Source organism: Schistocerca americana, chromosome 5, assembly GCF_021461395.2.
Source record: "Schistocerca americana isolate TAMUIC-IGC-003095 chromosome 5, iqSchAmer2.1, whole genome shotgun sequence".
In the NCBI taxonomy this organism is placed as follows: domain Eukaryota; kingdom Metazoa; phylum Arthropoda; class Insecta; order Orthoptera; family Acrididae; genus Schistocerca; species Schistocerca americana.
This window is the reverse complement of record NC_060123.1, coordinates 301,761,353-301,785,382: the sequence shown is the minus strand read 5'-3', so window position 1 is coordinate 301,785,382 and position 24,030 is coordinate 301,761,353. Positions and strand designations below refer to the sequence as shown.

At 41.3% G+C, this 24,030-nt stretch overlaps 1 protein-coding gene across 1 annotated transcript; it reads left to right on the top strand.

Moving 5' to 3' along the window:
• The first annotated feature begins 15,716 nt into the window (after window positions 1-15,716).
• On the top strand, window positions 15,717-18,537 carry LOC124615951 (trypsin alpha-3-like). Its single transcript, XM_047144151.1, has 2 exons — window positions 15,717-15,903; window positions 17,849-18,537. Exons 1-2 carry the CDS (start codon window positions 15,728-15,730, stop codon window positions 18,447-18,449), a joined length of 777 nt encoding a protein of 258 aa, XP_047000107.1. The 5' UTR covers window positions 15,717-15,727; the 3' UTR covers window positions 18,450-18,537.
• Window positions 18,538-24,030: the final 5,493 nt, after the last annotated feature.

The following is a 24,030-nucleotide window of genomic DNA, read 5'->3' as shown; positions in this document are numbered from 1 at the left end:
TCGCTAGGTAATTTTACTGTAACACCAAACAACATTTCTTTCACTGCAGAATTGCTTTCTTTCCATAAGGAGCAACGGAAGATAATTAATACCGTGTGTAATATATTAGCCTATCTAGCTGTGGCAAAGTTTGCACACCACCAGGTCAGCACACAACTTTGGAATATACCGTTAAACCTTTGAATTTTTCCGTTAGCCTGTGGGCAGTATGTAGCAGATCCATCAGTTCACACACACGAACTTCGCTAACGCTCGGAATATGCTAGACTGAAACTGTGTTCCTTGAGCTGTTATTACCTGTTGTGGTGCTCTAAATGTGGCAGTTACAGAATAAAATATGTTATTTCTTCTCTCTGCTTCTGTGTTCCGAAGGACTAGACTTCTGTCCTGTTGGTGAATCCGTCTAAGTACGTAAAGTGGCAGAGACAAAACTAGGTCACTACGTACCAGCTGAAAACGTTCATTGACAACAAGGAAGTCATCAATGTAAGGTTTCGGATACCCTGTAATTTTGCTCTTCTGACAGGCTGCATATGCCTTAGTCTGTTGTTTGGCCCCTTACGTCATGCGAAGCCGAACAAATGTGATTATATGAAATTTACTGAAAAACTCACATCTGGATAAGGCATGTTGTGGCAGTACCTAAAAACTGTGATTCTAAATTGTCTGTGAATATGTGGACAAATGGTCTCAGTTGATACGTCACACCACAGTCTTAATTTAACAGGGACTGAGGCTTCGAAGTTCTTAATAGTCTTATTGTGAGGTAAGTATTTCATCACAGTTCATCGTTTTTAATTATACCTTCTTAAATGATCAACTACCATTGTCTATGCTAGACCCACGAAACAAAATAACTAAGAAATATACTGGAGTTAACGGATTTGGAATTTGAAGTTTTCTCTTTCTTCAGTTTGAAAGCAAAAGGTGGATGGAAAATCTTCCTTCAATTTCGTTTTCCAAATAGGTTACTGATAAATATAGGCTGGGAAGTTCTCTGTTATAAGTTGAGCAATACTTCTGGGCAACGGAAATCTTCTTCCAAAAGAAACCAATAGGCTTCCAAATTGCATAATATTTGTGTTGCTGGACACATTCTTCAGGCGAAGTTTGATGTATCCACTAACAACGCAAGTTAAATTCCAAATTTGGGAAAGCTAGTAGTGTAGCTTGTGTTAGATTTTCTTTACAGTTTTCATACTAATTTGCTGCTTCTGGAGTCTAGTGGATGTGCCTGTTGTCTTTGTTCTCACTTCTCTTCCACTAGTCATTTAAAAGATCTTAATTTTGTGTAGCTTGTTCTAGACTCAGCTAATGGCTTCGTCACAGTGGTAGCGCCGTTTCTCGTCATATCACCGAAATTAAGCGCTGTCGGCCTGGGCTAGCACTTGGATGGGTGACCATCCGGTCTGCCGAGCGCTGCTGGCAGGAGGGGTACACTCAGCCCTTGTGAGGCAAACTGAGGAGCTACTTGATAGAGTAGCGGTTCTGGCCTCGGAAACTGACATACGACCGGGAAGAGCGGTGTGCTGACCAATGAATCCAGTGACGCCTATGGGCGGAGGGTGACACGGCGACCGGTCGGTCCGCTGGGCCTTCATAGCCTGTTTGGGAGGAGTTTCGTTTTTGTTCTAGATTCGCCAACAGAAACTGAGTCTGTCAAGAAATGCTAGCATTTGTTTTACTGTTCCTGGACAAGGTATCCGTACAGTGCTTTTAGTCTGCTCAAGTCTGTTACGGTGTTTTCTAGGGAAGTGATGTACCTCAGAAAATTATTTTCTGATTGACGTCCCAAGATTAATACTCATAAGTTCCAAAATTTTAGTTATAAGGGCAAGTATTCTTCTTCAGAACTAGATATATGTAGCCTGTATTGGCACAACAAAAACCTAATCGTTGCTCACTTCGTTCACAAATCTTTGAAAAATGCTACATGCATTCCTAAATGCCAGTGGAATGAAATTATTTTTATAAAGATCAAATGAAGTAACATCTGCCGTTTTTGCTTTATCTTCTTCCGCTAGTGGGATTTAATACTAGACATTTAAGAGATTTGTCTTTGAAATATTTTCTTTCTGTGAGGCGTTAAGTTGACAACTATTCATGGAACTGGATAGTGGTCTGGGAAGGTGTCGTCATTTAGACGGCGATAATATACACACACAGTCGCCATCTGATTTTGTAGCCTTGTGTAGTGGACTGGCCGCCTATGGTTATGACGTTTGGTTACTGCGGTACAGGTATTGGAATTCACAATTTAGAGATTGTATGGGTCTAATCTGTGAGCTTGCAGAAGATTGGAGGACCACTTTTTTGGCGCGACACATTGTCTTATTTAGTCAAATCACAAAATTTCTTTACAATTCCGGAAAATTTATAGCAGATATGAAAAGAATTAACTCTATCAGCTGTTTCAGTACATGCAACCTACCATTTCACTTTCAACCGACTGTGTCATCAGTCATTTTGTTTCTTGACATCAACCAGAAAATGAAAATGATTAAGAGCTACGGCGTCTACTATGCGTTTTGAAGTGCCATAGATTTCTTCGAGCCTGCACGCACCTTCCCTGAGGCAAGTCTTGTTGATCAGAATCCCATTCAGACTGCGGCTGCCAATCCGGTCATTTCAGGAATCGGATGAGTCAGCGACTTGTCTCATTTCTGTGCTGAGGTTACTGAAATGCGCGCACCCGACAGCGAGTAGGCGTTCTGGAAAAACGGCGAATAAGCTGGATTTAGTAGGCAATTTATACGAGAAAGAGTGTTTCATTAGGAATAAACTTAAGTATAATTAAATATTCATGAGCGCGCTGTTCAAGAAGTGGACGAGATCTTTGGCTCTGTGTTTTATGTGATCTATGGTGCTCTTGGTCGCCAGTCTGTTGTGCAGATCTGGGGCATTTTATTTGAGGCGTAGGCCTAATAGCGAGCTGTTGAATTTTAGGGAAGGAGATGTGATATTCTTGACTCTGGGAGAAATTGTCTGGAATATTATGGAGGTGAAAATTTGTTTATGATGCTATTTTATTGATTGTATTGATGGAGAAAATTTTTTTACGAATATTCCAAAGTAACCCATGCACACGCAATAAAGAAATGTTAGTCTGTCAGAACTACCGATTGAAGGAAATATTTGTCCATTAGATAACTAATAATATTCATGACTTGTCCTTCAGATAGCAAGGAAGATTCGTGATTATGTTAATTCGATTTCTTTGTTTTCATTATCTCAGAAATTATGCAATTAGTTGAAATGTCTGTAAAGTTTGTAAAGAGAGAGTAATTGTTAGAGTCTTTTTTGTTGTACAGTCTTTTCTGACAACTACCAGAGTTTAATTTTTCAAGAGCGCTAGTCATTGAAGTAAAACCCTCTTCCATCATTCTTAGTAAAGCTTACAATATTTTGTCGTCTGTGCATTGCACCTTACACCACTCGCAGTTACAGACTGTTTCTGACAAGCAAAGAAAAATTTAGAGTAAAACTATTATCTCTTCAGTCGCTGCATTTGCTAGTTTCAATTTGCTTTCGAGAACGTTAGTACACGAGACACAAATTGCACGCCAAGCAAGAGATAAGTGACGCTTCTTTCAAGGGAGATCTCATTTTGCATTCTTGTGAACAAACAGTGCATCGTCAGAATTTTCAGTTGTTGTGCTAAGTAAGCAGTTTAATTTACAGTGAACAGTGAAAGCAATATTAACCAGATATTTTCTTCCGTATTGTGCTGTCTTTTATTTCGTGGATGTCTTCATAATGTATTCCTACATCAGTGTCGAGTGTCAGTTAAGTAGTTTTACTGAGGACAAAGCGAGCTTCTTTTGGCATTGAATTAGAATTATTTCAAATTCAGCTTTTCATTAGGATTCAAATATTGTTTCAAGACTTTTCACATGCCAGATAGAAGGCCAATGAACGGTTAGTTTTGCTCAGCAGTTGAATACGTAGTATATCCTATGTTTACTAACGGCTGGATAAAGAATTAGAGTTCTTGAATTGGAAATGTTGTGTGACTTAACTGTGAAGCCATAAATGGAAGTTAATGAAATGTTTTTAACGACGGTCTGCCGAACAGACACCATCGAAATTATCTCAAGTAAATTTTCTAGGAAATTTAACAGTAAATATTCTTAGTAGTATTTTCTTCTCAGTGAGAAACTTTACCTCTTCTGTCTGTTGCGATTGTCGTCTTGAATACAGCTGCCGTAGAAGGTGTTGATTATTGACTGTGTCACCTAATAAAAGACACTCATGTTTCGGTGAGATGAACTGTTTCTCAAATAAATAGACAGGCACTTTAATTTACTTGACGTTATTTATATTAAACCAAAATCCAGTATTAAACCTTTCATGACCCACGGGACATACATGTCCCACTTCACGTTTTCGTGCTTCACGAGCAAGGGGACAATAGAAACCATCATCTGTATTGTCCTGCCATCTACTGGAAGCCTTCGCTACTACTTGAAACAATTACAGACTTCTTCCCGTCAAACAGCTGCGTTCTGCTGGAAGTTGTTCGATGCAGTGTATTTGTTTGATCACTTGTATGAAAGTTTTTGGATTTTTTTCAACTTTTCTTTTGTAAATAAGCAAGGTAAGCATAATAACCGTATTCATAGTGTTTATTATCAATTATTTGTAAATATTACGTGGAATTTCAGTGTAAAATGTATTTCAGTGACTTGGTAAATAGTTCTTATTTTCTGACTGCATGAAATATCAATCATACGGCCAGTGGGACATATTTGTCCCACATATTATTTATAATTTCGTTATACATTCGACATTTTGGCTTTATTTATTTCCCTGTGCGATGCTACATCACTTGGCACGCTAAAGTATTCATAAAATAATAATAACAATAATAATTCGTTGGATAATACAGTGTGCTAGCCCAATTGTAGGCTTTATTTCCGTTTTCTTTTTAGAAGTGTCATGGCTGAAAGATGAAGAACTTCTTGAGTATTACTTTTCGCTTCCTGATAATGAAGAATTTTCGGAGGAAGAAGGTGAAGATGAAGTTACAGATGAACTCACCCGTCTTGATGCATCCAATAGTACATCTATTGATACACACCGCCTAGGACATTGGCTGAGTCACCTAGCTATGGTCGTCAAAACAATGGTGACAGCGCTAGAATGGAGGTGGCAGTAAATGATGGTATTGCGTGTGCAGTAAAAGAAAATGTCGCCGAAATTATCAATGACACTGCAAATGAAGTTACTGAGTGTGCAGAACAAGAGAATGGGGCCGAACATGCCAATGAAACTGAAACAGAATGGACTGACGACATAACTTATTTTGAAAACTTACCAGCATCTCTTGATGGAGTGCAGATATAAAGTTCGATTTTGGCCAAAATGATAAAGAAATAGATTATTTTTTACAATTTTTACTGATGATTGTTTGAGGAAGATCAAAGATGAGACTAAGCTCTGTGCAACTCAAATGCGTGTAACAATACTAGAGGTAAAAGGGTAAGACAGGCCATCTTCCATAGGAAAGACACTGACGAAGAAATAAAATATTTTATTGCCATTCACATTCTAATGGGAATACATAGGCTGCCTGAGCTGAGTCACTATTGGTCCACCGACCAATTTTTAGGTGTAAGTGCAATTTCTCAACTAATGAGTAAAACCTGGTTCAAAAAACTGACTGAAGACATTCATTGAAATGACAATGCTACAGCAGTACCGAGAAGTGAAGCTAGTTATGATCGATTACACAAATTACCCCCAATAATTGACGCTATCAATAATAGTTCGAAAGAAGTATAGACTCCATCAAGTATCATGGCTGTTGATGAAAGTATGGCCCCATTCAAAGGATGTTCTTCTATAAAGCAGTACCTTCCAATGAGGCCTGTAAAACGAGGTTACAAAATTTGATGTCTTGCTACTTTAAAAACAAGTTTCGAAGCTCTCGTTCGAGGTGTATACTGGAAAGAAGGACACCCAAGACCCATCGTTCAGTTTGGGAGAAAATGTTGTGCTTTATCTTACTGAGTCATACATGCAGTCTCACTGACTAATTGTATTCTATAACTTCTTCACGTCGTACAATCTGATCAAGTCACTAAATGAAAGAAGACATTTTGGAGTTGGAACAGTGAGGACAAACAGGAAGGGACTTCCAGGTATGATGAAAAAACAAGACAAATTACAACAGGGGCAGTTTATGTTTAAACCGCAGGGATGCGTCTCAGCAATACAATGGCAAGACAACAAGACTGTGACAATACTAAGTACTTATCATAGCCTAAAAGATGTAACCTTTGCCAATAGGCGAAACAGAGATGGTACTTCACCAGAGGTCTTCTGTCCTAAAGCAGTTGCAGGGTATAATTCGTTTATGGGAGGTGTGGATAGATTTGATCAGATGCGTGAGACATATGCAACTAGAAGGCGATCTCTAAAGTGGTGGCATCGCCTTTTCTTTTTCGTAATTGACCTGGCAATTGTTAACAGTTCCATAATGTGGAACTGTGAGCATGGAGGACGACATAACCAGTTATCCTTTCGCCTTTAGCTTATCAGACAACTAACAGCAGGTCATGAAATTAAAAGAACAGGAAGACCAAATTTTCTAAAAAGAAACAAGTCGGGTGTGAAGAGTGTACCAGGCGAAGTTCGCCTTCGAGCTGGAAAACATTTCCCAGTAAAAGACTCAAGGAAACGCTGCTGGTTCTGCAGCACAAAGCAGAAGGAAGTACGAACCAACATGATGTGCATACACTGCAAAGTTCCTCTATGTGCACATCCCTGCTTCGAAAAATTCCACAGAAAATAAATGTTCCTGATATCGGCATTGGTAAAATCTACATCAAACATCATTTGCAATTAACCCTTGCATTTGTATAAACTGGTCACAAAAATTAATTACTTTTTGTAAAAGTTGAAGCTGAAATTAAATGTTCTTCTCTTATGCTCTGTTTTTATTCAAACCTATGCAATACTCCCACCTAATGACCGATGGGACATACACGTGCCACTTAAAATATTTAAAAAACTGGTTGTAGCAATCATACGAACTTTATACATTTCACTTTAGAAGCTATTCCTTAAGCAAAATACAAAACAAAAAATTAAAAATCTGAGCAAAAAATAATTCGGTCATGAAAGGGTTATTAACAAAACCTGTTACAATAGGAGAAGAGATAAAATGGTTGCGTCCTCTCTTCATCAAGATACATCATGGACTCTTCTCCTTCTGCCGAATTCAAAAAAGTGACAATCACATCTCTCATTTAACAGCAGCTCATCGCTTCTTTTTTCATCTTACATGTACCTCATTGCAACCATCTAGAAAGTGCCATTAGAAATACGATGTCTAAAGCGTACTTTACATGAGGAGAAAGTTTTTGAGAAAAGTGTATTCAAAAAAATGGTTCAAATGGCTCTGAGCACTATGGGACTTAACATCTATGGTCATCAGTCCCCTAGAACTTAGAACTACTTAAGCCTAACTAACCTAAGGACAGCACACAACACCCAGTCATCACGAGGCACAGGAAATCCCTGACCCCGCCAGGAATCGAACCCGGGAACCCGGGCGTGGGAAGCGAGAACGCTAACGCACGACCACGAGCTGCGGACAAGTGTATTCAATATTTCACAAATAGATAAATTACTTAGAAAGCTCACAGAGTAAGTTGAAAGCTATGCGACCTGTCGGTTGGGCTGGAAAGACTGTGTCGTGCCGTAAAAGAGGAGAACTGATTGTGAAGAGAGGACTACCTCCTGAGTTTGAATGCTGTTCATGAGCGGTTGCGATCGTCTTTTTGATACAGTAAAAGTGTTTAAAGTAGGGGTGTGTTTTGTACCTTCGAACACTTTTCAGACAGTCGCCTCTAACAAGACCTGTAATACAAAATTAATATATATTTTTACATAGTATGCAAAATCCTAATTCTCTGTAATATTTACTTAACTGAGAACTTGATTATAGACAATATTTCTAGTTAGATGTTCAGTCAGTTAGGTGCAGTTACTTTGCGCGTCTACAACGCAGTTTTGTGAACGTCTCTCTGACAATGCCTCCTCATTCCTCTACAGACGGCTATTGTATTCGCCTACAGCAGCCTGCTGCTTTTTAATGTGACCTCTGCTTATAGTTTTCGAAAAAAAAGATGCCCAACTTCAGAGCAAAAGTTGTAAAAGATTTATACAAAGCACAATAATATCCTTGGTTCACCTCTTCATCCATGAAATCGGGATGAGAGCTCATAAGGAAGTGGTCTGAACTGATTTATATACATAACACGAATCTAAAATCTGTCTCCTGTTTACATTAATGGACCACGCAAAAAAAAGTCCGTTGATAAAAGGTGAATATTTAAACAATTCCTTTTCAAATGATCGTTATGATTCAGTCATTAGACCTACATAAATTGCAACTGTGGAAAAATTTCTTCCAATATTTTTCAATTTTAATTATATTACATAATTACGACATTAACTTGCATTTAAGAAATAATACTCACAAACAATTTCATACATGACATAACTAAATCGAAACAGGTTACAAATCGAAAAAAATACACGAAATCTAAAAAGAAAAAACAAGTGCAACGCAATATATTTTAAATTTGATCAAACTGAAGTGATGAGCACACACACACACACACACACACACACACACACACACACACCCACACACACACACACATATATATATATATATGTGTGTGTGTGTGTGTGTGTGTGTGTGTGTGAGTGAGTGTGTGTGAAATATATATATTTCCACATATGTATATGTACGTGGAAAGACTAACCAAACACCCAAAACCACAACTGGCATTGCAGCGGACATGCATCGGCGCATGTACAGCTATACAGAGGTATCTCAAGCTTACTTCTGCCACTTCATCACATATGTTGAATTTGGTATTACCGGCCCTTGACGTTTTGCTATTAACGATATGCCGAAATGAAAAACTAAATAGTGAGAAGGAGGGATTTCGAGAAAGATGAATTTTTTGACAAATCTGGATGCACGACTGTGATGTACATAAAAATCATAAGACCTTTCTTTGAAGTTTATTCTAACGCAGAATCTGTTACCGTTTCAATGGTATTCATTCAGAAACACTAAACTCATGTTTTTTTTTTCAAGGGAGTGTTTTAACTCCTTAGCGACGATATGGGCACGTATAAAAACTATGTAACTCTTATTTTGCTCTTCACTACAGCATATTCAAAGTCGATCAAAGTAAAAGTATGTCCTTCGGGTGGATTTACTTGTAAGAAAGTCTCAGCTCGATAGTAGACGGAACTACTTGAATTTATAGGCATGTAACGACATCAATGGAGAGTAACTGATATCTCACCACTGGTAAGGTAAACTAGTGGTCAACATTGTGTTGCGCATGCAGGATGAGAAGAATAAAACTTTGCCGGAAATTATTTTTGCGTCTAGGTAACCCAAGTTGCACTCTCTGCCCCAGGTGTGGGTGATGTAAGTTGGGTAGCTTATCCTAAGGTGCAAAAACTGCTTTATGGGCCAGTTTTAGCTCGCCTCTTGTTTATTGATACGTTGAACGAATCATTTTATCAAACAGAGCTTTGTGTCGAAATTATTGATTTGAGTCCACTTACAGGCTTTCGAAAACGGTTAACCAAGATATGGTGCCCAACTTTTTGTCACATCAGAGGGCACGTCTAGACCTTCACAGGATCTCGTGATGGTTCTCACCTTCCTGTATAAACGGCTACATTAAGCATATAACGCATTGATTATGCTCCGGAAATCTAGAAACGATGTAGGAAACAACCATCGACAAGTTTCAAGGAACAGATTTCATTTTATAAAACATAGATTTTTGTAACTTGCACACAAAACTGAATGCATCACACTTACTATGAAGTATGAGCTAGATGGAAACGTAGGTGTTAATGTTTCAGAAAACATATTTACAGACAACTGACGAGTTTGCTTGTAACACGCCCGGGATTACGAATGGGTGTGTGTGTGTGGGGTAAAACTTTAAACTGACTTCTCGATTCGTGACCGTGCGCCCTGTCCACACCACGTACCTGGTAATCCCGCGGCGGCCGTACTGTTCTGCTCCACACTCCTGTTGGCTTGCCTGAAATTATGTATCGAAATATGCAAGAGGGTTTAGGGGAGACACTCAACGTTAAAACACAACACTGTCCTATGTCTGGTATGAACATCTACATTCTGAGACGATATGGCAACCACAGGTTGCACTGTTTACACTCTAAATCGTAAATGTTTATCCCAATTAACAATCTTGATGATTAACAGTCCAAAAATATAATTCAGACGAGCGTACGCGTAATCGACACGACACGGGTGATTGTTGATGATGCGGAAGCCGAATGATCGAACGAAAGTTCTTGTGCTCGTCACACATACAGATATCTGGTAACAGTCCTCCTTGTCACTAGTGATGATATAACACTGTTCGTAAAGTTAATTTTTCAGTTTTCAGTTCTCACTTGTACGAGCGTGCGCGGATGATTGTTGATAATGCGGAAACGCCATGATCGAACGCATGTCCTGACGCTCGGTACAAGACACTGGCACTTGACTGCACTCTATGATGGTAACTAATTTCTACTGATTCACATCAGTTCATTCTGGGAGACCGAACACGGCGCAGATGATTGATACTGTGCGACACGCAACGAGAGGATACACAAATACGTTATCGGCGGCACTGCTCATTTTTAATTACATCTTGATGCAATTTTCCTCTGAATTACTTCCATATTTAATAACTTTACTGTAATAGCACTTGTAGCAACACTTCAACCTGAATACTAACAATGCTTCTACATGCAGAGCTACACACTACACAACATAACAGTTTCGTGCTAACCTACATCAGCACTAGGCTGTCAAAATACAGAAAAAAAATTATTTCACTACTCACAGCACTGCGTCCCAAGGGAGCGTTCCTTGCATTGAAAGGGATAGGGAGTGACTGTAGCGTCGATGCTGCGCCGAGTGGCAGATGTGCAGTATAGTCGTCAGCTCTCCCCTCTTGCCTCGCGGTAATCCGTCCATGAAACAGGATAATGACTCTCTCAGTGTTGTCCTAGCAATGCCTATCCAACTTACTCATAGTCTGTTACTACTGCAGTAGATATTACGATGTTATGTATGACATAATAAACACAGAGGCTATTAAGAAGAAAAATATATGGATGTTCACTAAGTTAAATTAGGTTACTAAGTGAATGGTACAAAAAATAATAGCAAGCATTAAGCAGGAGTAGTAAGAAACTTTCAAATGAAAAATCTTTTGGATAGCACAACCTGTAAACACAAGACACTAGTAATCACTCAAATCATAACACTGTATGGGCAAAAAGAAATGTAATACATATAATCTAGATTAAACAGATAGAAAGCGAAAAGAAAGAAAAAAAATGATATTGCAGATGACGGGAACACACCCTGGTTAAATTTCACTCGATTAGAGTGTCCTCATAAAACATCATAATAATCACAAATTAATGTCTGTACTTCAGAACAGCAGCAGCTCACAGATATACAGATTCAGACACGTCACGATATATCACTCAGTCATTAATCTTGCCCACTACAGTATAGTTTAATGTTTTCCACTTGGTGTTTTCCCACGTGGCATGAGGTATGCTGTTGATTGCACACTCAAAATATGTTATATACGCTTTCCACTTGCTATGTTTCCACTTTCGCACCTGATCATCGGATGCATTGTGCGTTGAATTCTGATATCCGTGGCTGCCACCGTCGCCTCTGTGACCACTATGGCCACAGAAACCACCGTAAAATCTCCTGTCATTATCAGTTTTCCAATGTCGTCCACTATGTCTATTATTTTCGTTTGAATTGGTCATCTGCATTGGGTTCGTTGCCCCCTGATACTCTTCTATCATCTACTCCTCCTCCAATTACCTGCAACTCATACAACGTGTCTAATTGTCCTGAGGCTGACTTCATTGCCTCTACGTCATCTTTAGGGATTGTTAACAACTTATCCTGAACTCCAGCTGGTTGTTTACTTATGGTCAGGGACACTATTGCTTCTGTCACCACTGGTTCACCTAAATACAAGTCCCTCTCATAATTATCCTGAAAAAATTTCTTTAATTTCTGCTCACACTCTGTATCAAACCTTCTACCTGACTGTTGCGTACTTCATTTTGCATCTGTCGAAACCAAAATTGTTGCAAAAATTCGTTTTCAAATTCAGCAAAGGTTGTACACTTATCTCCTATTCTCATACCCCAAGTACCAGCTTCACCTTCCAATCTTGCTGCAACGAAGCGTACCCCTCTTTGTTCGTCCCATAATTCAGGTAACACGCCCTTAAATTGATCTAAGAAATCTTTGGGATGCCATCTCCCATTTGGTTCTAAGTTCTTAAAATTCACTATGCCAAGGAAGACCTGTTCATTTTGTATACCAATTAAGCTACCTCCAGCAATGCTTCCATCACATAATAGTGATTTCACTTCAGTCTTCACTTGTTGACCGACCTGTTCCTTGGTCTTGCCTACCTCGCTGTACACCTCTTCTACTCGCCGTGCATAAACATCCTGGTTTGGTGTAACAGTTGATATCCTGTGTTTACAGGGTTGCACTTCCTCACCCAGTTGTTCAAAATGCTCATCGTAAGCCTCAACCTTTTCAGTAAGTTCTTCTTTCACTTCTTTGACATCCGATTCTACCATTTAAAAACGTTTAGTATTGCCTGCAACATTCTCCTCAAGCGGAATGGTAAGTTCATTTATCCTTTCATGACTTGATTCAGCCCGCTTCTTTAGAGCCTCATTAGTTTCGTCGATGTTTTCATTGAGTCCTTCGTTTATATGCTCCACTGATCGCTTAATACCTTCCCTTAGTTGCTTGATGTCTTGCTTTATTTGTTTGATATTATTCAATAATGTTCTGTTATTATTCAATATTGTTTGGAGTATGTCCACGATAGACAGGTCAGGCCTAAGTTTACACTCATCCCATCTGGGCGTCTCCACGATTGGTGATGACACTGCATTAGGACTTCCCATCTCTGTTGATAGACTACTGTCCCCCATACCGGAATCCGACACTTCACTACTCCATGCTTCTGTTTTCGTCTCCACCTGATGACTTTCGCCTAAAGCGTCTGCTTTCACCTCTCTGTCTACTGCAGTTGCACCAACCTCATTATTTGCCATATTGAACCACCGTAAAGTCACCCGAGCAAGAAATAAACAAATCACAATAACACTCGTAGCACAGAGTGGATGGCAATAACTACAACCAAACTACAACGCCGTATGCATTCAACGCTGTAATTCGTGCTCAGAAGCACACAGAACATACAAGATCAAGTAACAGAAGAAAAAGAATGAAATTTAAGCTAGCGTAAATACAGTTCTGCAATTGTATTAACTGTTGTTAAAATTAGACCACTAAATAAGCAAGGTCTCGCAGTGACATTTACTTTACTATACGATCGGCAAGTAAGCAATGTCTCGTAATTTTGGTTATACAAAGGAATTTAAAACTGTCACTGTTTGTAATTACGTAATTATAGAATGCAGACTGCACTGCCAGTTAATTACTCTCGTTGCTTCAGTTGCGTGAGGTAACGTTGTGATGCGCGACTTACTTTCCGTTGTCTTCTGGCTCCGTAGTCGCGGCTGTTGCGTAGCGCCGACTCAGTTGACGCCGTCCGGCTGTCAGCACTGCACTCTCTCTGCAAAGCGTGGTAATATTTGCTGCGTCGCTCCTAGGCGCCGCTCACGTCGTATACGGCGATGACAGCCAAAAAGTTTTCACTTTTGCCCATAGGTGCCACTAGCGGCGTCTTCCGTAATGGCAGCCAAATAACTGTTCCCTTTCGCACATAGACGCCGCTGGTGTCGTCAAAAGCGCACTACCGTGGAGTATGGTTACTTCGTAGCACTAGTTCTTCCACTGTCACGGATAAGACGAGTATATACACTGTGTCACAAGTTCTTTGACGTACACATCCCAGAGCTCGCGTGACGTCACTCAATAATATAAACTAACAGTCAGTGTTTGTTCACTCTCATAATAAATTATACGGCACTTCTTATCCGAAAATTGCAAGTCCTGACTACACGTCGCCATGTAACACGCCTTGGAGTACAAATAGGGGTGGGGGACCCTTAAACTGTTTGTCGTTTCGTGACCGTGCGCCCTGTCCACACCACGTACCTGGTAATCCCGCGGCGGTCGTACTGTTCTGCTCCACACTGCTGTTGGCTTGCCTGAAATTATCTAACGAAATATGCAAGCGGGTTTGGGGAGCCAATCAACGTTAAAACACAACACTGTCCTATGTCTGGTATGAACATCTATATTCTGAGACGATATGGAAACCACAGGTTGCACTGTTTACACTCTAAATCGTAAATGTTTATCCCAATTAACAATCTTGATGATTAACAGTCCAAAAATATAATCAGACGAGCGTACGCGTAACCGACTCGACACGGGTGATTGTTGATAATGCGGAAGCCGAATGATCGAACGAAAGTTCTTGTGCTCGTCACACATACAGATATCTGGTAATAGTTCTCCTTGTCATTAGTGATGATATAACACTGTTCGTAAAGTTAATTTTTCAGTTCTCACTTGTACGAGCGTGCGCGTAACCATCGCGGCGTGGGTGATTGTTGATAATGCGGAAACGCGATAATCGAACGCATGTCCTGACCCTCGGTAGAAGACACTGGCAATTGACTGCACTCTATGATGGTAACTAATTTCTACTGATTCACATCAGTTCATTCTGGGAGACCGAACACGGCGCGGATGATTGATACTGTGCGACACGGAACGAGAGGATACACAAATACGTTATCGGCGGCACTGCTCATTTTTAATTACATCCTGACGCACTTTCCTCTGAATTACTTCCATATTTAATAACTTTACTGTAATAGCACTTGTAGCAACACTTCAGCCTGAATACTAACAATGCTTCTACATGCAGAGCTACACACTACACAACATAACAGTTCCGTGTTCCGTGCTCGACTCCCTACAGACGCGGCTGCCCGCAAAGACACTCCACAAATAAGCCAGCGATATGACAAAACGCTTACATGCTGAACGCTTTTGCTTTGCGGGGGATCGACAGAAAGAGAGACTGAGGGCCAAGTTGCAGAACTGTCACGCAGAGATTTGTGTTTAGAGTCTCGATTTAGATCAGTGTGAGGACACATTTGCGCCAGTGGAAACGACGTAATTTCCCGTGAACAATGTGACATTGAAACACACGTAAGTTATGCTGTAATTGCTGCAGCTATAACTTGCTGTGGCCGCTGTGCTTGAATTTATTTTTAGAAACATTTGAGAAATTTTTACTCATTAAAATGTCTGTACTCCAGACTACGATCTAGCAAGGGACTGGAGGCCGAGGTTGATCTGTAGTGTCCCCTTACAATCGCGGATACCCTTATCAGCCGTTAAGAGACTGTTAATTATGAGCACTTTTATGTGCCATTCAAGGACAGATTTTTCCGTAGGCAATAAAGAAGAAAGAGTTGTGTCGAGTATTCTTATCAGATTCTGTTTAATGTAACAGACGAACATTTACGAAAGTGAAAAACGAAGAACCGTGTACAAAAATAACATACTGAAGTGCACCTACTCGTACTGTGGGTTTTCCCTATCTCTCTATGACGTAAATTCGTGGGTATATATAAGCGTACACGATCGCCATCAGCACAAGGCGCTCCTGCAGAGATGTTGCGAACTGGTTTGGTGTTACTCCTGGTGGTGGCCCTCTGTGGCGCCTCTACGTTTCCCCTGGTGAAGCCCATCCAGGGGAGCAAGCCCTGGAGGCCTCGTCTGGATGGCCGGATCGTCGGTGGTTCCGCTGTCAGCATCTCCCAGTACCCGTGGCAGCTCTACTTCACCATGTAAGTTTTCAGTCAGTACAACTTTTAGGTTTCTAGAGGCGAAGAAGAGCAGAACAGTATATTCCGTTTGCAAATTCTGTATGCTCGAAAATATTAAATGTTACTTACCTTAAAGCCTAGGTTGTGGATGCTTAGAGCCTGTTGCTGAGGTATCCTTAAGTATTTCAGAGCAAAAGCAAAGATGTCCCTGTGCCTAGAGAAGAATTAAACTTAATGTAACGCATTGTAGGTGACACTGGCAAAGTGACATCATCGTCCGAAAAATATTGTTCCTTACAATACGTGAGGTAAGACTAGGAACGTTCTCTGTCGTTACATACTAAAAGCGACTAATGTTGTAACGCAATTTCAAAATCTGATTTCCTATAGCAGATGTATAAATCTGTTAGTTTCCAAAATCCGCTGAAGTGCTACGTCTCTTGTATACTTTTCCAGGTGACGCTAATGGACATCCAAAAAATATAGCACTGCCTTACGCAGTTCATTGTTTCCTGTCTCTACTGATAGGCGTCTGGGCGTAAAGGAGAGTTGTGACGGAAGAGGCAGGCATATGTCCACGTTCAAGCGATTTAGCTTTGTGGTGTTGGGTGCCTTTTCTGCCTAACCTGCTGATCTGCAAAGAATTTAAGTTGAATTGTGTGGAATGTGCGCTTAGGATGTGAAGTGGATACTGAACACATATTTTAGAAATACAAAGACGGGAAAAACATCGTAATACCAAGAAAGAGTTGAGTGACATAAGCGAAAGTTTGTAGGCGTCTTTATACCTCTGAAAGACGCTGAAAGATGGTTTCTATTCACATTTTGTGCCAGTCGCGTAAGATTGGCACTAGTAGCAATACTATGAAGATGCAGAGCAGGTTTGCTTTAAATACACGCTGTAGCGGTCGTGAGTGTTACTTACCTTTGAGACTGGACGTGGTGAGTTGAAGTCAATCAAGCATGCCTTTAAGGCGACAAAGACGCCGCTATCAATATCTTACTGAGTAACGAGGTCGTGTAGTAGGGCTGCGAGGAGATGAACGTTGCTTCTGCGATATCGCAGAATGAGTTGGGAGGAATGTAGCCACTGTACACAACTGAGAGCAGCGGTGGTCAGGAGAATGTGTGGTCGCAAGAAAAACGAGTACCGGACGGCCACAAGGCATAATCATCAGAGAAATCATCACGTTCGACACGTGGCCCTTGGGCATCGTACTGCATCTGCTGCAGCAATCTAAGCAGCAATTGGCACCACAGTGACACAACGAACTGTTACAAATCGGTTAATTCAATGACATCTCCGTAGCGTGTTTTCCACTGACTCGAAACCATCGCCATTTGCGACTTCAGCGGTGTCAAGCGAGAGCTAATTGGAGGGCAGGGTGGAGGTCTGCGACGTTTTCTGATGAGAGTTGGTTGTACCTCTGTGCCAGTGAAGGCAGTGTGTCGGTTAGAAGCTGGGCGACTGTTTCCAAACTCCAAATAAACTTATGTTGAGCGAATGCTGAGGTGGATTATAAGCCCGAGACAAGCAGAAGCGTGAGAAACAGTCTAGACGCACCCGAGCTACTCTGGTTACGACTACGTCATCGCCTTCCTGCTCCGTATTGTTACACATTGGAACCCTGATATAACTGAATAAGTAAACAGTTCTCCAAACAGGACTGCTATTTTTTTTCGAATCACTACCATGTTACGTAGTTCACATTTACAGTGTAGAAATTTCCTACTCCAGTGGTCCTAGAAAATAACCTAAAGGATCATGCTTTTGAAAATTTTTTTACTAATTATATTGTATTGCCATGGTTAGGGAATTCCCATCCAGAAACAGGTGCAAATTTAACAACTTCAACCGGCAGGAAAATCCAGAAAACGTTATTATTTTGTAACCTAGTGAGACTGCATATCCAAAGGTATGAAGCAACGCAAATGTTACTGTAGCACCTTGTCTTCCTCTCGTCAGGGGCAACTACATGTGTGGCGCCTCAATCATCAGCAACACCTGGGCTCTGTCTGCGGCCCACTGTGTAGACGGCTACTCCACCAGCCAGATGCTGCTGCGCGCTGGCACCTCCACCAGGGGTAGTGGTGGCACCACCCACAACATCGCCACCGGCTACATGCACGCGAGCTACTCTAATTACGACTACGACATCGCCGTCGTGCAGGTATCCAACGCCTTCAGCTTCAACAGCAACGTGCAGGCCGTGGGTCTGACCTCGTCAGAGCCCTCTGCTGGAACGTCGGTAACAGTTACCGGCTGGGGTGCGACCTCATCTGGCGGCAGTGCCTCCAACACGCTGCTGGCGGTGAACGTCCAGATCATTGACCGCAACACGTGCAACCGTTCGTATGGCAGCATCACAAGCCGCATGATCTGCGCAGGAGTGACCGGAGGCGGCAAGGACGCCTGCCAGGGAGACAGCGGCGGTCCTCTGGTGTCCGGCTCCACCCAGGTGGGCATCGTCTCCTTTGGCAACGGATGCGCCTTGGCCAACTACCCGGGCGTTTACACCAACGTAGCCAACCTGAGGTCCTGGATCCAACAAGCTTCTGGCGTCTAAGCCATGGGTCATCTTAGCCAAATTTTGCTGAATGCTTGAACATGGCATCTCAAATAAACAAATAAAAAAAACTGTTATCTACTTTGAATCAAGTTGCTACCCATCAAGTTTTTAAATGTTCTGTATAACAAACATACAATTATTGCACAATATTGAATTTCAGTGCTCTTAAAACTGAGCCTATGATCTAGCATTACCAGGTCACTCTTACATATGCCTGTGCTAGGACAAATATGCTCACATGATACTCATCCAACATGACTAAGGTCAAAAATGCCACCATTTAAAGAATACGGCCAGTGCCCAAATCGTCATAATTTTAGAGCATTCTTACAACAATTCCTTATGGGAAATTTCACACAGAATTACATAACATGTCAATCTTTTTAATTAATCTTAAAATAAAAAGTACATAAAACGAGGCTAAATGAGTATTGGGAATGCTTTTTTCCAAAAGGATTTTTAAAAATATCTTAATTATGCTTAATATCAGACTAAAAAAACGAACCTAGACATTTAAAAAAAAAAAATCTTATTTCTGTCTTATAGTGCCATATGTGAGCTAAATTTATCACACCGATAAATGCTCGAAATCAAAAGTGCAATTAATACATTATGGTATTTTTCATAGTTGCATATGTAATGTACTATTCTCTCACATGGACGTGCAATGGCTCTTATTGAGCCCATGATCTGTCTAACATATATTTGCTTTTTTTTAATGTGATACACAGAAGTCCTTACTTGTGACAACGTGTCTGAGTGTAATCTCGGCACCAATGTCTAGGTAAATTCTTTGCTTTATTTGTGACCTGACAGTCAAGGGAAGGCAGGATTCGGTTACGATTGTCGACGGGGCCGTAATCAGTTACTATTGGTTGCCTTTTTCAGTTACACACAATTTATTTTAAACAAGTGATTCCAGACTCAACAGTAAATAAAAAATACCACACGTTATTAATGAAGGAATAAACAACTGTGTAAGTAATAGTGTTTTCAGTGAATTACAATTTAGCAAATCGTCATTAAATACAGATACAGCAGATAATGCTTTAAAAGCAAGCCACTGTGATCTCGGCAGAAGGCCTGACACGCCAGGAATGGCAATAAATTAAGAATTGTTTAAAACTCTCTACAACTTACAAAATGGTTCAAATGGCTCTGAGCACTGTGCGACTTAACTTCTGAGGTCATCAGTCGCCTAGAACTTAGAACTAATTACACCAAACTAACCTAAGGACATCACACACATCGATGCCCGAGGCAGGATTCGAACCTGCGACCGTAGCGGTCGCTCGGTTCCAGACTGTAGCGCCAAGAACCGCCCGGCCATACAACTTACAAATTACAGGTATTGAAATGTTAAGGTAAGTCGCTACAAACACAGTAGCTGGCAACAGACGCCAGAAACGGCAGTAAATATGGTTTTGAGGCTTACTGCTAAAATTCAAATACGAAATTAGAATTTTAAAGCAAATGACTACAATCACGGCTAAAGGCCTTACACGCCAGGAACGGCAATAATATTAAAAAATGCAAATACAATAGCAAATACAATAGCAAAAGTTAATTACAAAAACAAGCAACTGATCCAGACCGTGCCACAGGAGTCGATCTCTGAGCAGATCCGGCAACAAAAACTTTTGTGAGCGATGAGATAGGCAGCCAAGAGTTCAAGAGTTGCATTCACTTCGCAATATGGTAACTCAGACTGGTAGCAGTCTTACGAATGATTACTGATAATCTTGCTGAAGCTACCTGACGTCCGATAACTAAATGCAACGATGGAACAATACGCCAAAGCCGGAACCGGCGGTCTGCACTACGTCCAGAATACTGTGTTTAGAGTGCCCAGAACGAGAAAGGAATCACTACCACAAGAGTAGAAGAACCACAGGCAGTAAACAGTAATGAGAAGTCGAGGATAGCTAATCAGATCCGCCTTCCCCAAGCACTCTACTCGCTGCTCTTCCCCTCGGCCACACTACGAGCAGCAACACGAACCCAAGTTACTGGAGAATCACGAGATATCACAATGGTGGAGGGGTCTCCACTTGGATTGAAATGCGCTCATCTCAAAGCCTGCTGGTCCCGGCTTACGACGAAGTCGTGCACCCTCGTGACCACAGCCCTTCCATCCGGCAGTCCATGCGTGCCGCCAGCGGTCACGACGTGTTCACGCCCTGTGCGGACTTGGCTTCTCCTCAGTCCTCTACCGAACTCCACACTCACACGACCTGGCAAAACAGCGATGTCGTCCTAAAGATAGGGCAACAGCTACTACATATTCACAACCGCCGCTGCTGCCGCTTCGGGACAGGCAACGCTTGCGAAACCGAGTGGCGCCAGTCAACTCGAGAAAAAGACAAACAACTGCAACCATGCCAACTAAACGATACCGTCTGGCCTCCAACAGAGGGCGGAAACCTACAAACAGCACCAACGCGAGCCGCAGAACGGCTCATTATTTGATATAAAAACATAGTTATAAGCCGGCCAGAGTGGCCTTGCGGTTCTAGGCGCTACAGTCAGGAACCGCGTCACCGCTACGGTCGCAGGTTCGAATCCTGCCTCGGGCATGGATGTGTGTGATGTCCTTAGGTTAGTTAGCTTTATGTAGTTCTAAGTTCTAGGGGACTGATGACCACAGCAGTTAAGTCCCATAGTGCTCAGAGCCATTTGAACCATAGTTATAAACAAATTTCGGACTGTAACTGCTCTTAAACTATCCAGTCATCTCGCATTGCTAACCCTTCATAGACATGTGATATTGTCTCTAGATGACTAATATCAAATGTGCTGTCATGATATATGGTCGATGGTTAGGTTATTGGATGGATTGGATTGTTTGGGGGAAGAGACCAAACTGCGAGGTCATCGGGCTCATCGGACTAGGGAAGGATGGGGAAGGAAGTCGGCCGTGCCCTTTCAAAGGAACCATCCCAGCATTTGCCTGGAGCGATTTAGGGAAATCACGGAAAACCTAAATCAGGATGGCCGGACGCGGGATTGAACCGTCGTCCTCCCGAATGCGAATCCAGTGTGCTACCACTGCGCCACCTCGCTCGGTGGTTAGGTTATTCTTCCTGGGCCTCTTGATATATCAATAGTTATTAATGTAAATCATAACAGAACATGTAAAAGGCAAATGACCCAAACCAATCAACAAAACTTTTGAATACATAAAATTGTAAACTGCACAATTTTAGATCAGAGTCAGCAGAATACAACCTGCTACACACTCGAAATTTTTATAACAGATTTTAATTTAATTCCTTTCTATTCAGATAGAATCCAACGTTCTGAAAATATCTCAATCGTAAGCGCTTACAATCGTCACCTGCAACGTGACTCATGACCGGTAATCTTTTTGAAGGATCAAAATACGCCACAACACTCTTCTTTTCCTTGTACTTGTATTCTGCACACGGTTGGAGTGTTCATCTTCATTCTCCTACGTTTCCGATGCCTTCATTTCACTTAAGAAACAATTTCCCGTACAATCACGGTAATAGTAACTCGTATGTGTTTCTGCTCGAACTACCGAGAAAACTACATTTCCAGTCTACTTTGGGTGCACAATATGGCGCAATTTTATATCTGACTTTGCTCTCTTACTAAACAATGTAACAGTTCGACCTTCGTTTACGGTGTGTGAGTGACTGGCAAGTTTTGGTGGAGAGACAGTAGTATGATTCTACAGCGTTATATAAAAGGAGAAGAAAAAAGCGGAAAATGCATCTCGACTGTTCTTCATCAGCACCGAGTACTTCTCAAGTACATCAAAACTTCAGCACACATTTTCGATTGTATTATAGATTAAATTTTAAATTTTGATGGATTTTGATCCCGTGTAAACTTCATATACAGATACTATATCTTATTTTATGCACACTTACGTTCATGATTGTATCTGAGTTGATTGGGAAAAATTTGATCTGCTGTATGATGGATGAATTAACAAATAAAAGCCGTAGTCGGATGGTATCCTAACACCGACATTAGTGCAGGCTTATGTTGTTTGAAAACCACAAGATGAAATTCAAAAATAAAACCAAGCAGGTTACTCCCGAAAAACTGACGCAGAAAGGTCTTCGCAAGAAATATTTCAGCAGATGAGGCAAACAGGGTACTAGCAGAAAGAGAATTTCCCTCTGCAGCTGAGTGTGCACTGATATGAAACTTCCTTGCGGATCGGTCCGGCACACAGTTTTAATCTGCCAGGAAGTTTCAAAAAGGATACTGTTTGTGGGGTCCTGCGTGCTCGTCTCTTTCAGGATGCCTAAAGGATGCTGCTTTCTCGGATAGCTATAAAACAATTCAAGCAAATAACATTAATAGCTTTTATTACAATAAAGCAGATTGACAATACTTGAGTTTGGTTTACAACGAGTTGTCGCAAGTGATGGGCGACATGCAAATAATCTATGTCCTTCGCTACAGACAATTTCCAAACAAGCAATTAATATAAGGCACTTGTCTCAGTAAAACAAACCCGCCAGGGTAGCCGAGAGCGCTAACGCGCTGCTTCCTGGGCTCGGGTAGGCGCGCCGGCCCCGGATCGAATCAACGACGAGGGCCGGTGTGCCAGTGAGCCTGGATGTGGTTTTTAGGGAGTTTTCCATATCCCGCTAGGTGAATACCGGGCTGGTCCCCACGTTCCGCCTCAGTTACTCGCGTCGCAGACATTTGAAACACGTCCACACTATTTCACGATTTACACTAGACGCACACAGTTGGGATACACTGACTCCATCCTGGGGGGTACGGAGTGGCGGCATGAAGGGCATCCGACCATCCTTAACACTAACATTTCCAAATCCATTGTAACAACGCCGACCCTGCGATCGTTGTGGGACTATGGCGTACGTGAAAGAAGAAGAAGAAGAATTTGTCTCAGTAAAACAGTTAGGACTGATGGCTCTACAGGTGCTGTCTTATAGTGTCCGGGTCCACTAGTGTGCGACTTACACTGTCCGGCCAAGGCTGGCAGGGGCCGCACTTATATTCTCTTCTTGTAGAGGCCGCTCTTGTCGTGGTGATGTCCTAATCAGCTTGCTATTTGCTGACGTCGTCTCACAGTCTTCTCTGCTCTTGTGTTCTTCATCTTCGTGTTACGCCAGAACACTGTTCGTAAGATAGAATAATTTAGCGTGGAAACAAAATGCTAAACTAAACGCTATTAATTAAATCTTTATTAAAATATGCGTGGAACATCTGTCTAGATGACATGTATATATTGCAGAGGTTAGGCTGTCATTACTAAAAGAAATTGAGTTTCATACTTGTTGAAGCAAAATATCCATTTTACCGGATCTGGGCTATCCAAACCATTACTTTATACACAATGCGATCTTTTGTATAACTAATGCAAGAGTCATTAATTTAAATACTCATTAATACCATCAGAATTGCCCACTGGTGACATTTATTGAAATGGGAATTGGCACACGATTTCAAACATAAATTTATCGTTTTTTGCCATCATTGGACAAATTCTGAATGACACTTCGTACGTAAGATTTCAAAGCGAGAAGATGTGTAAAAAACAATGACTTTGGCGCATTGACAGTCTATTAGA

Excerpts from the sequence above, each read along its gene's own strand:
- LOC124615951 (XM_047144151.1), top strand. The coding sequence starts at position 15,728 with ATGTTGCGAACTGGTTTGGTGTTACTCCTGGTGGTGGCCCTCTGTGGC. Across the intron at positions 15,904-17,848 it reads TGGCAGCTCTACTTCACCAT|GGGCAACTACATGTGTGGCG; the intron begins GTAAGTTTTCAG and ends TCCTCTCGTCAG.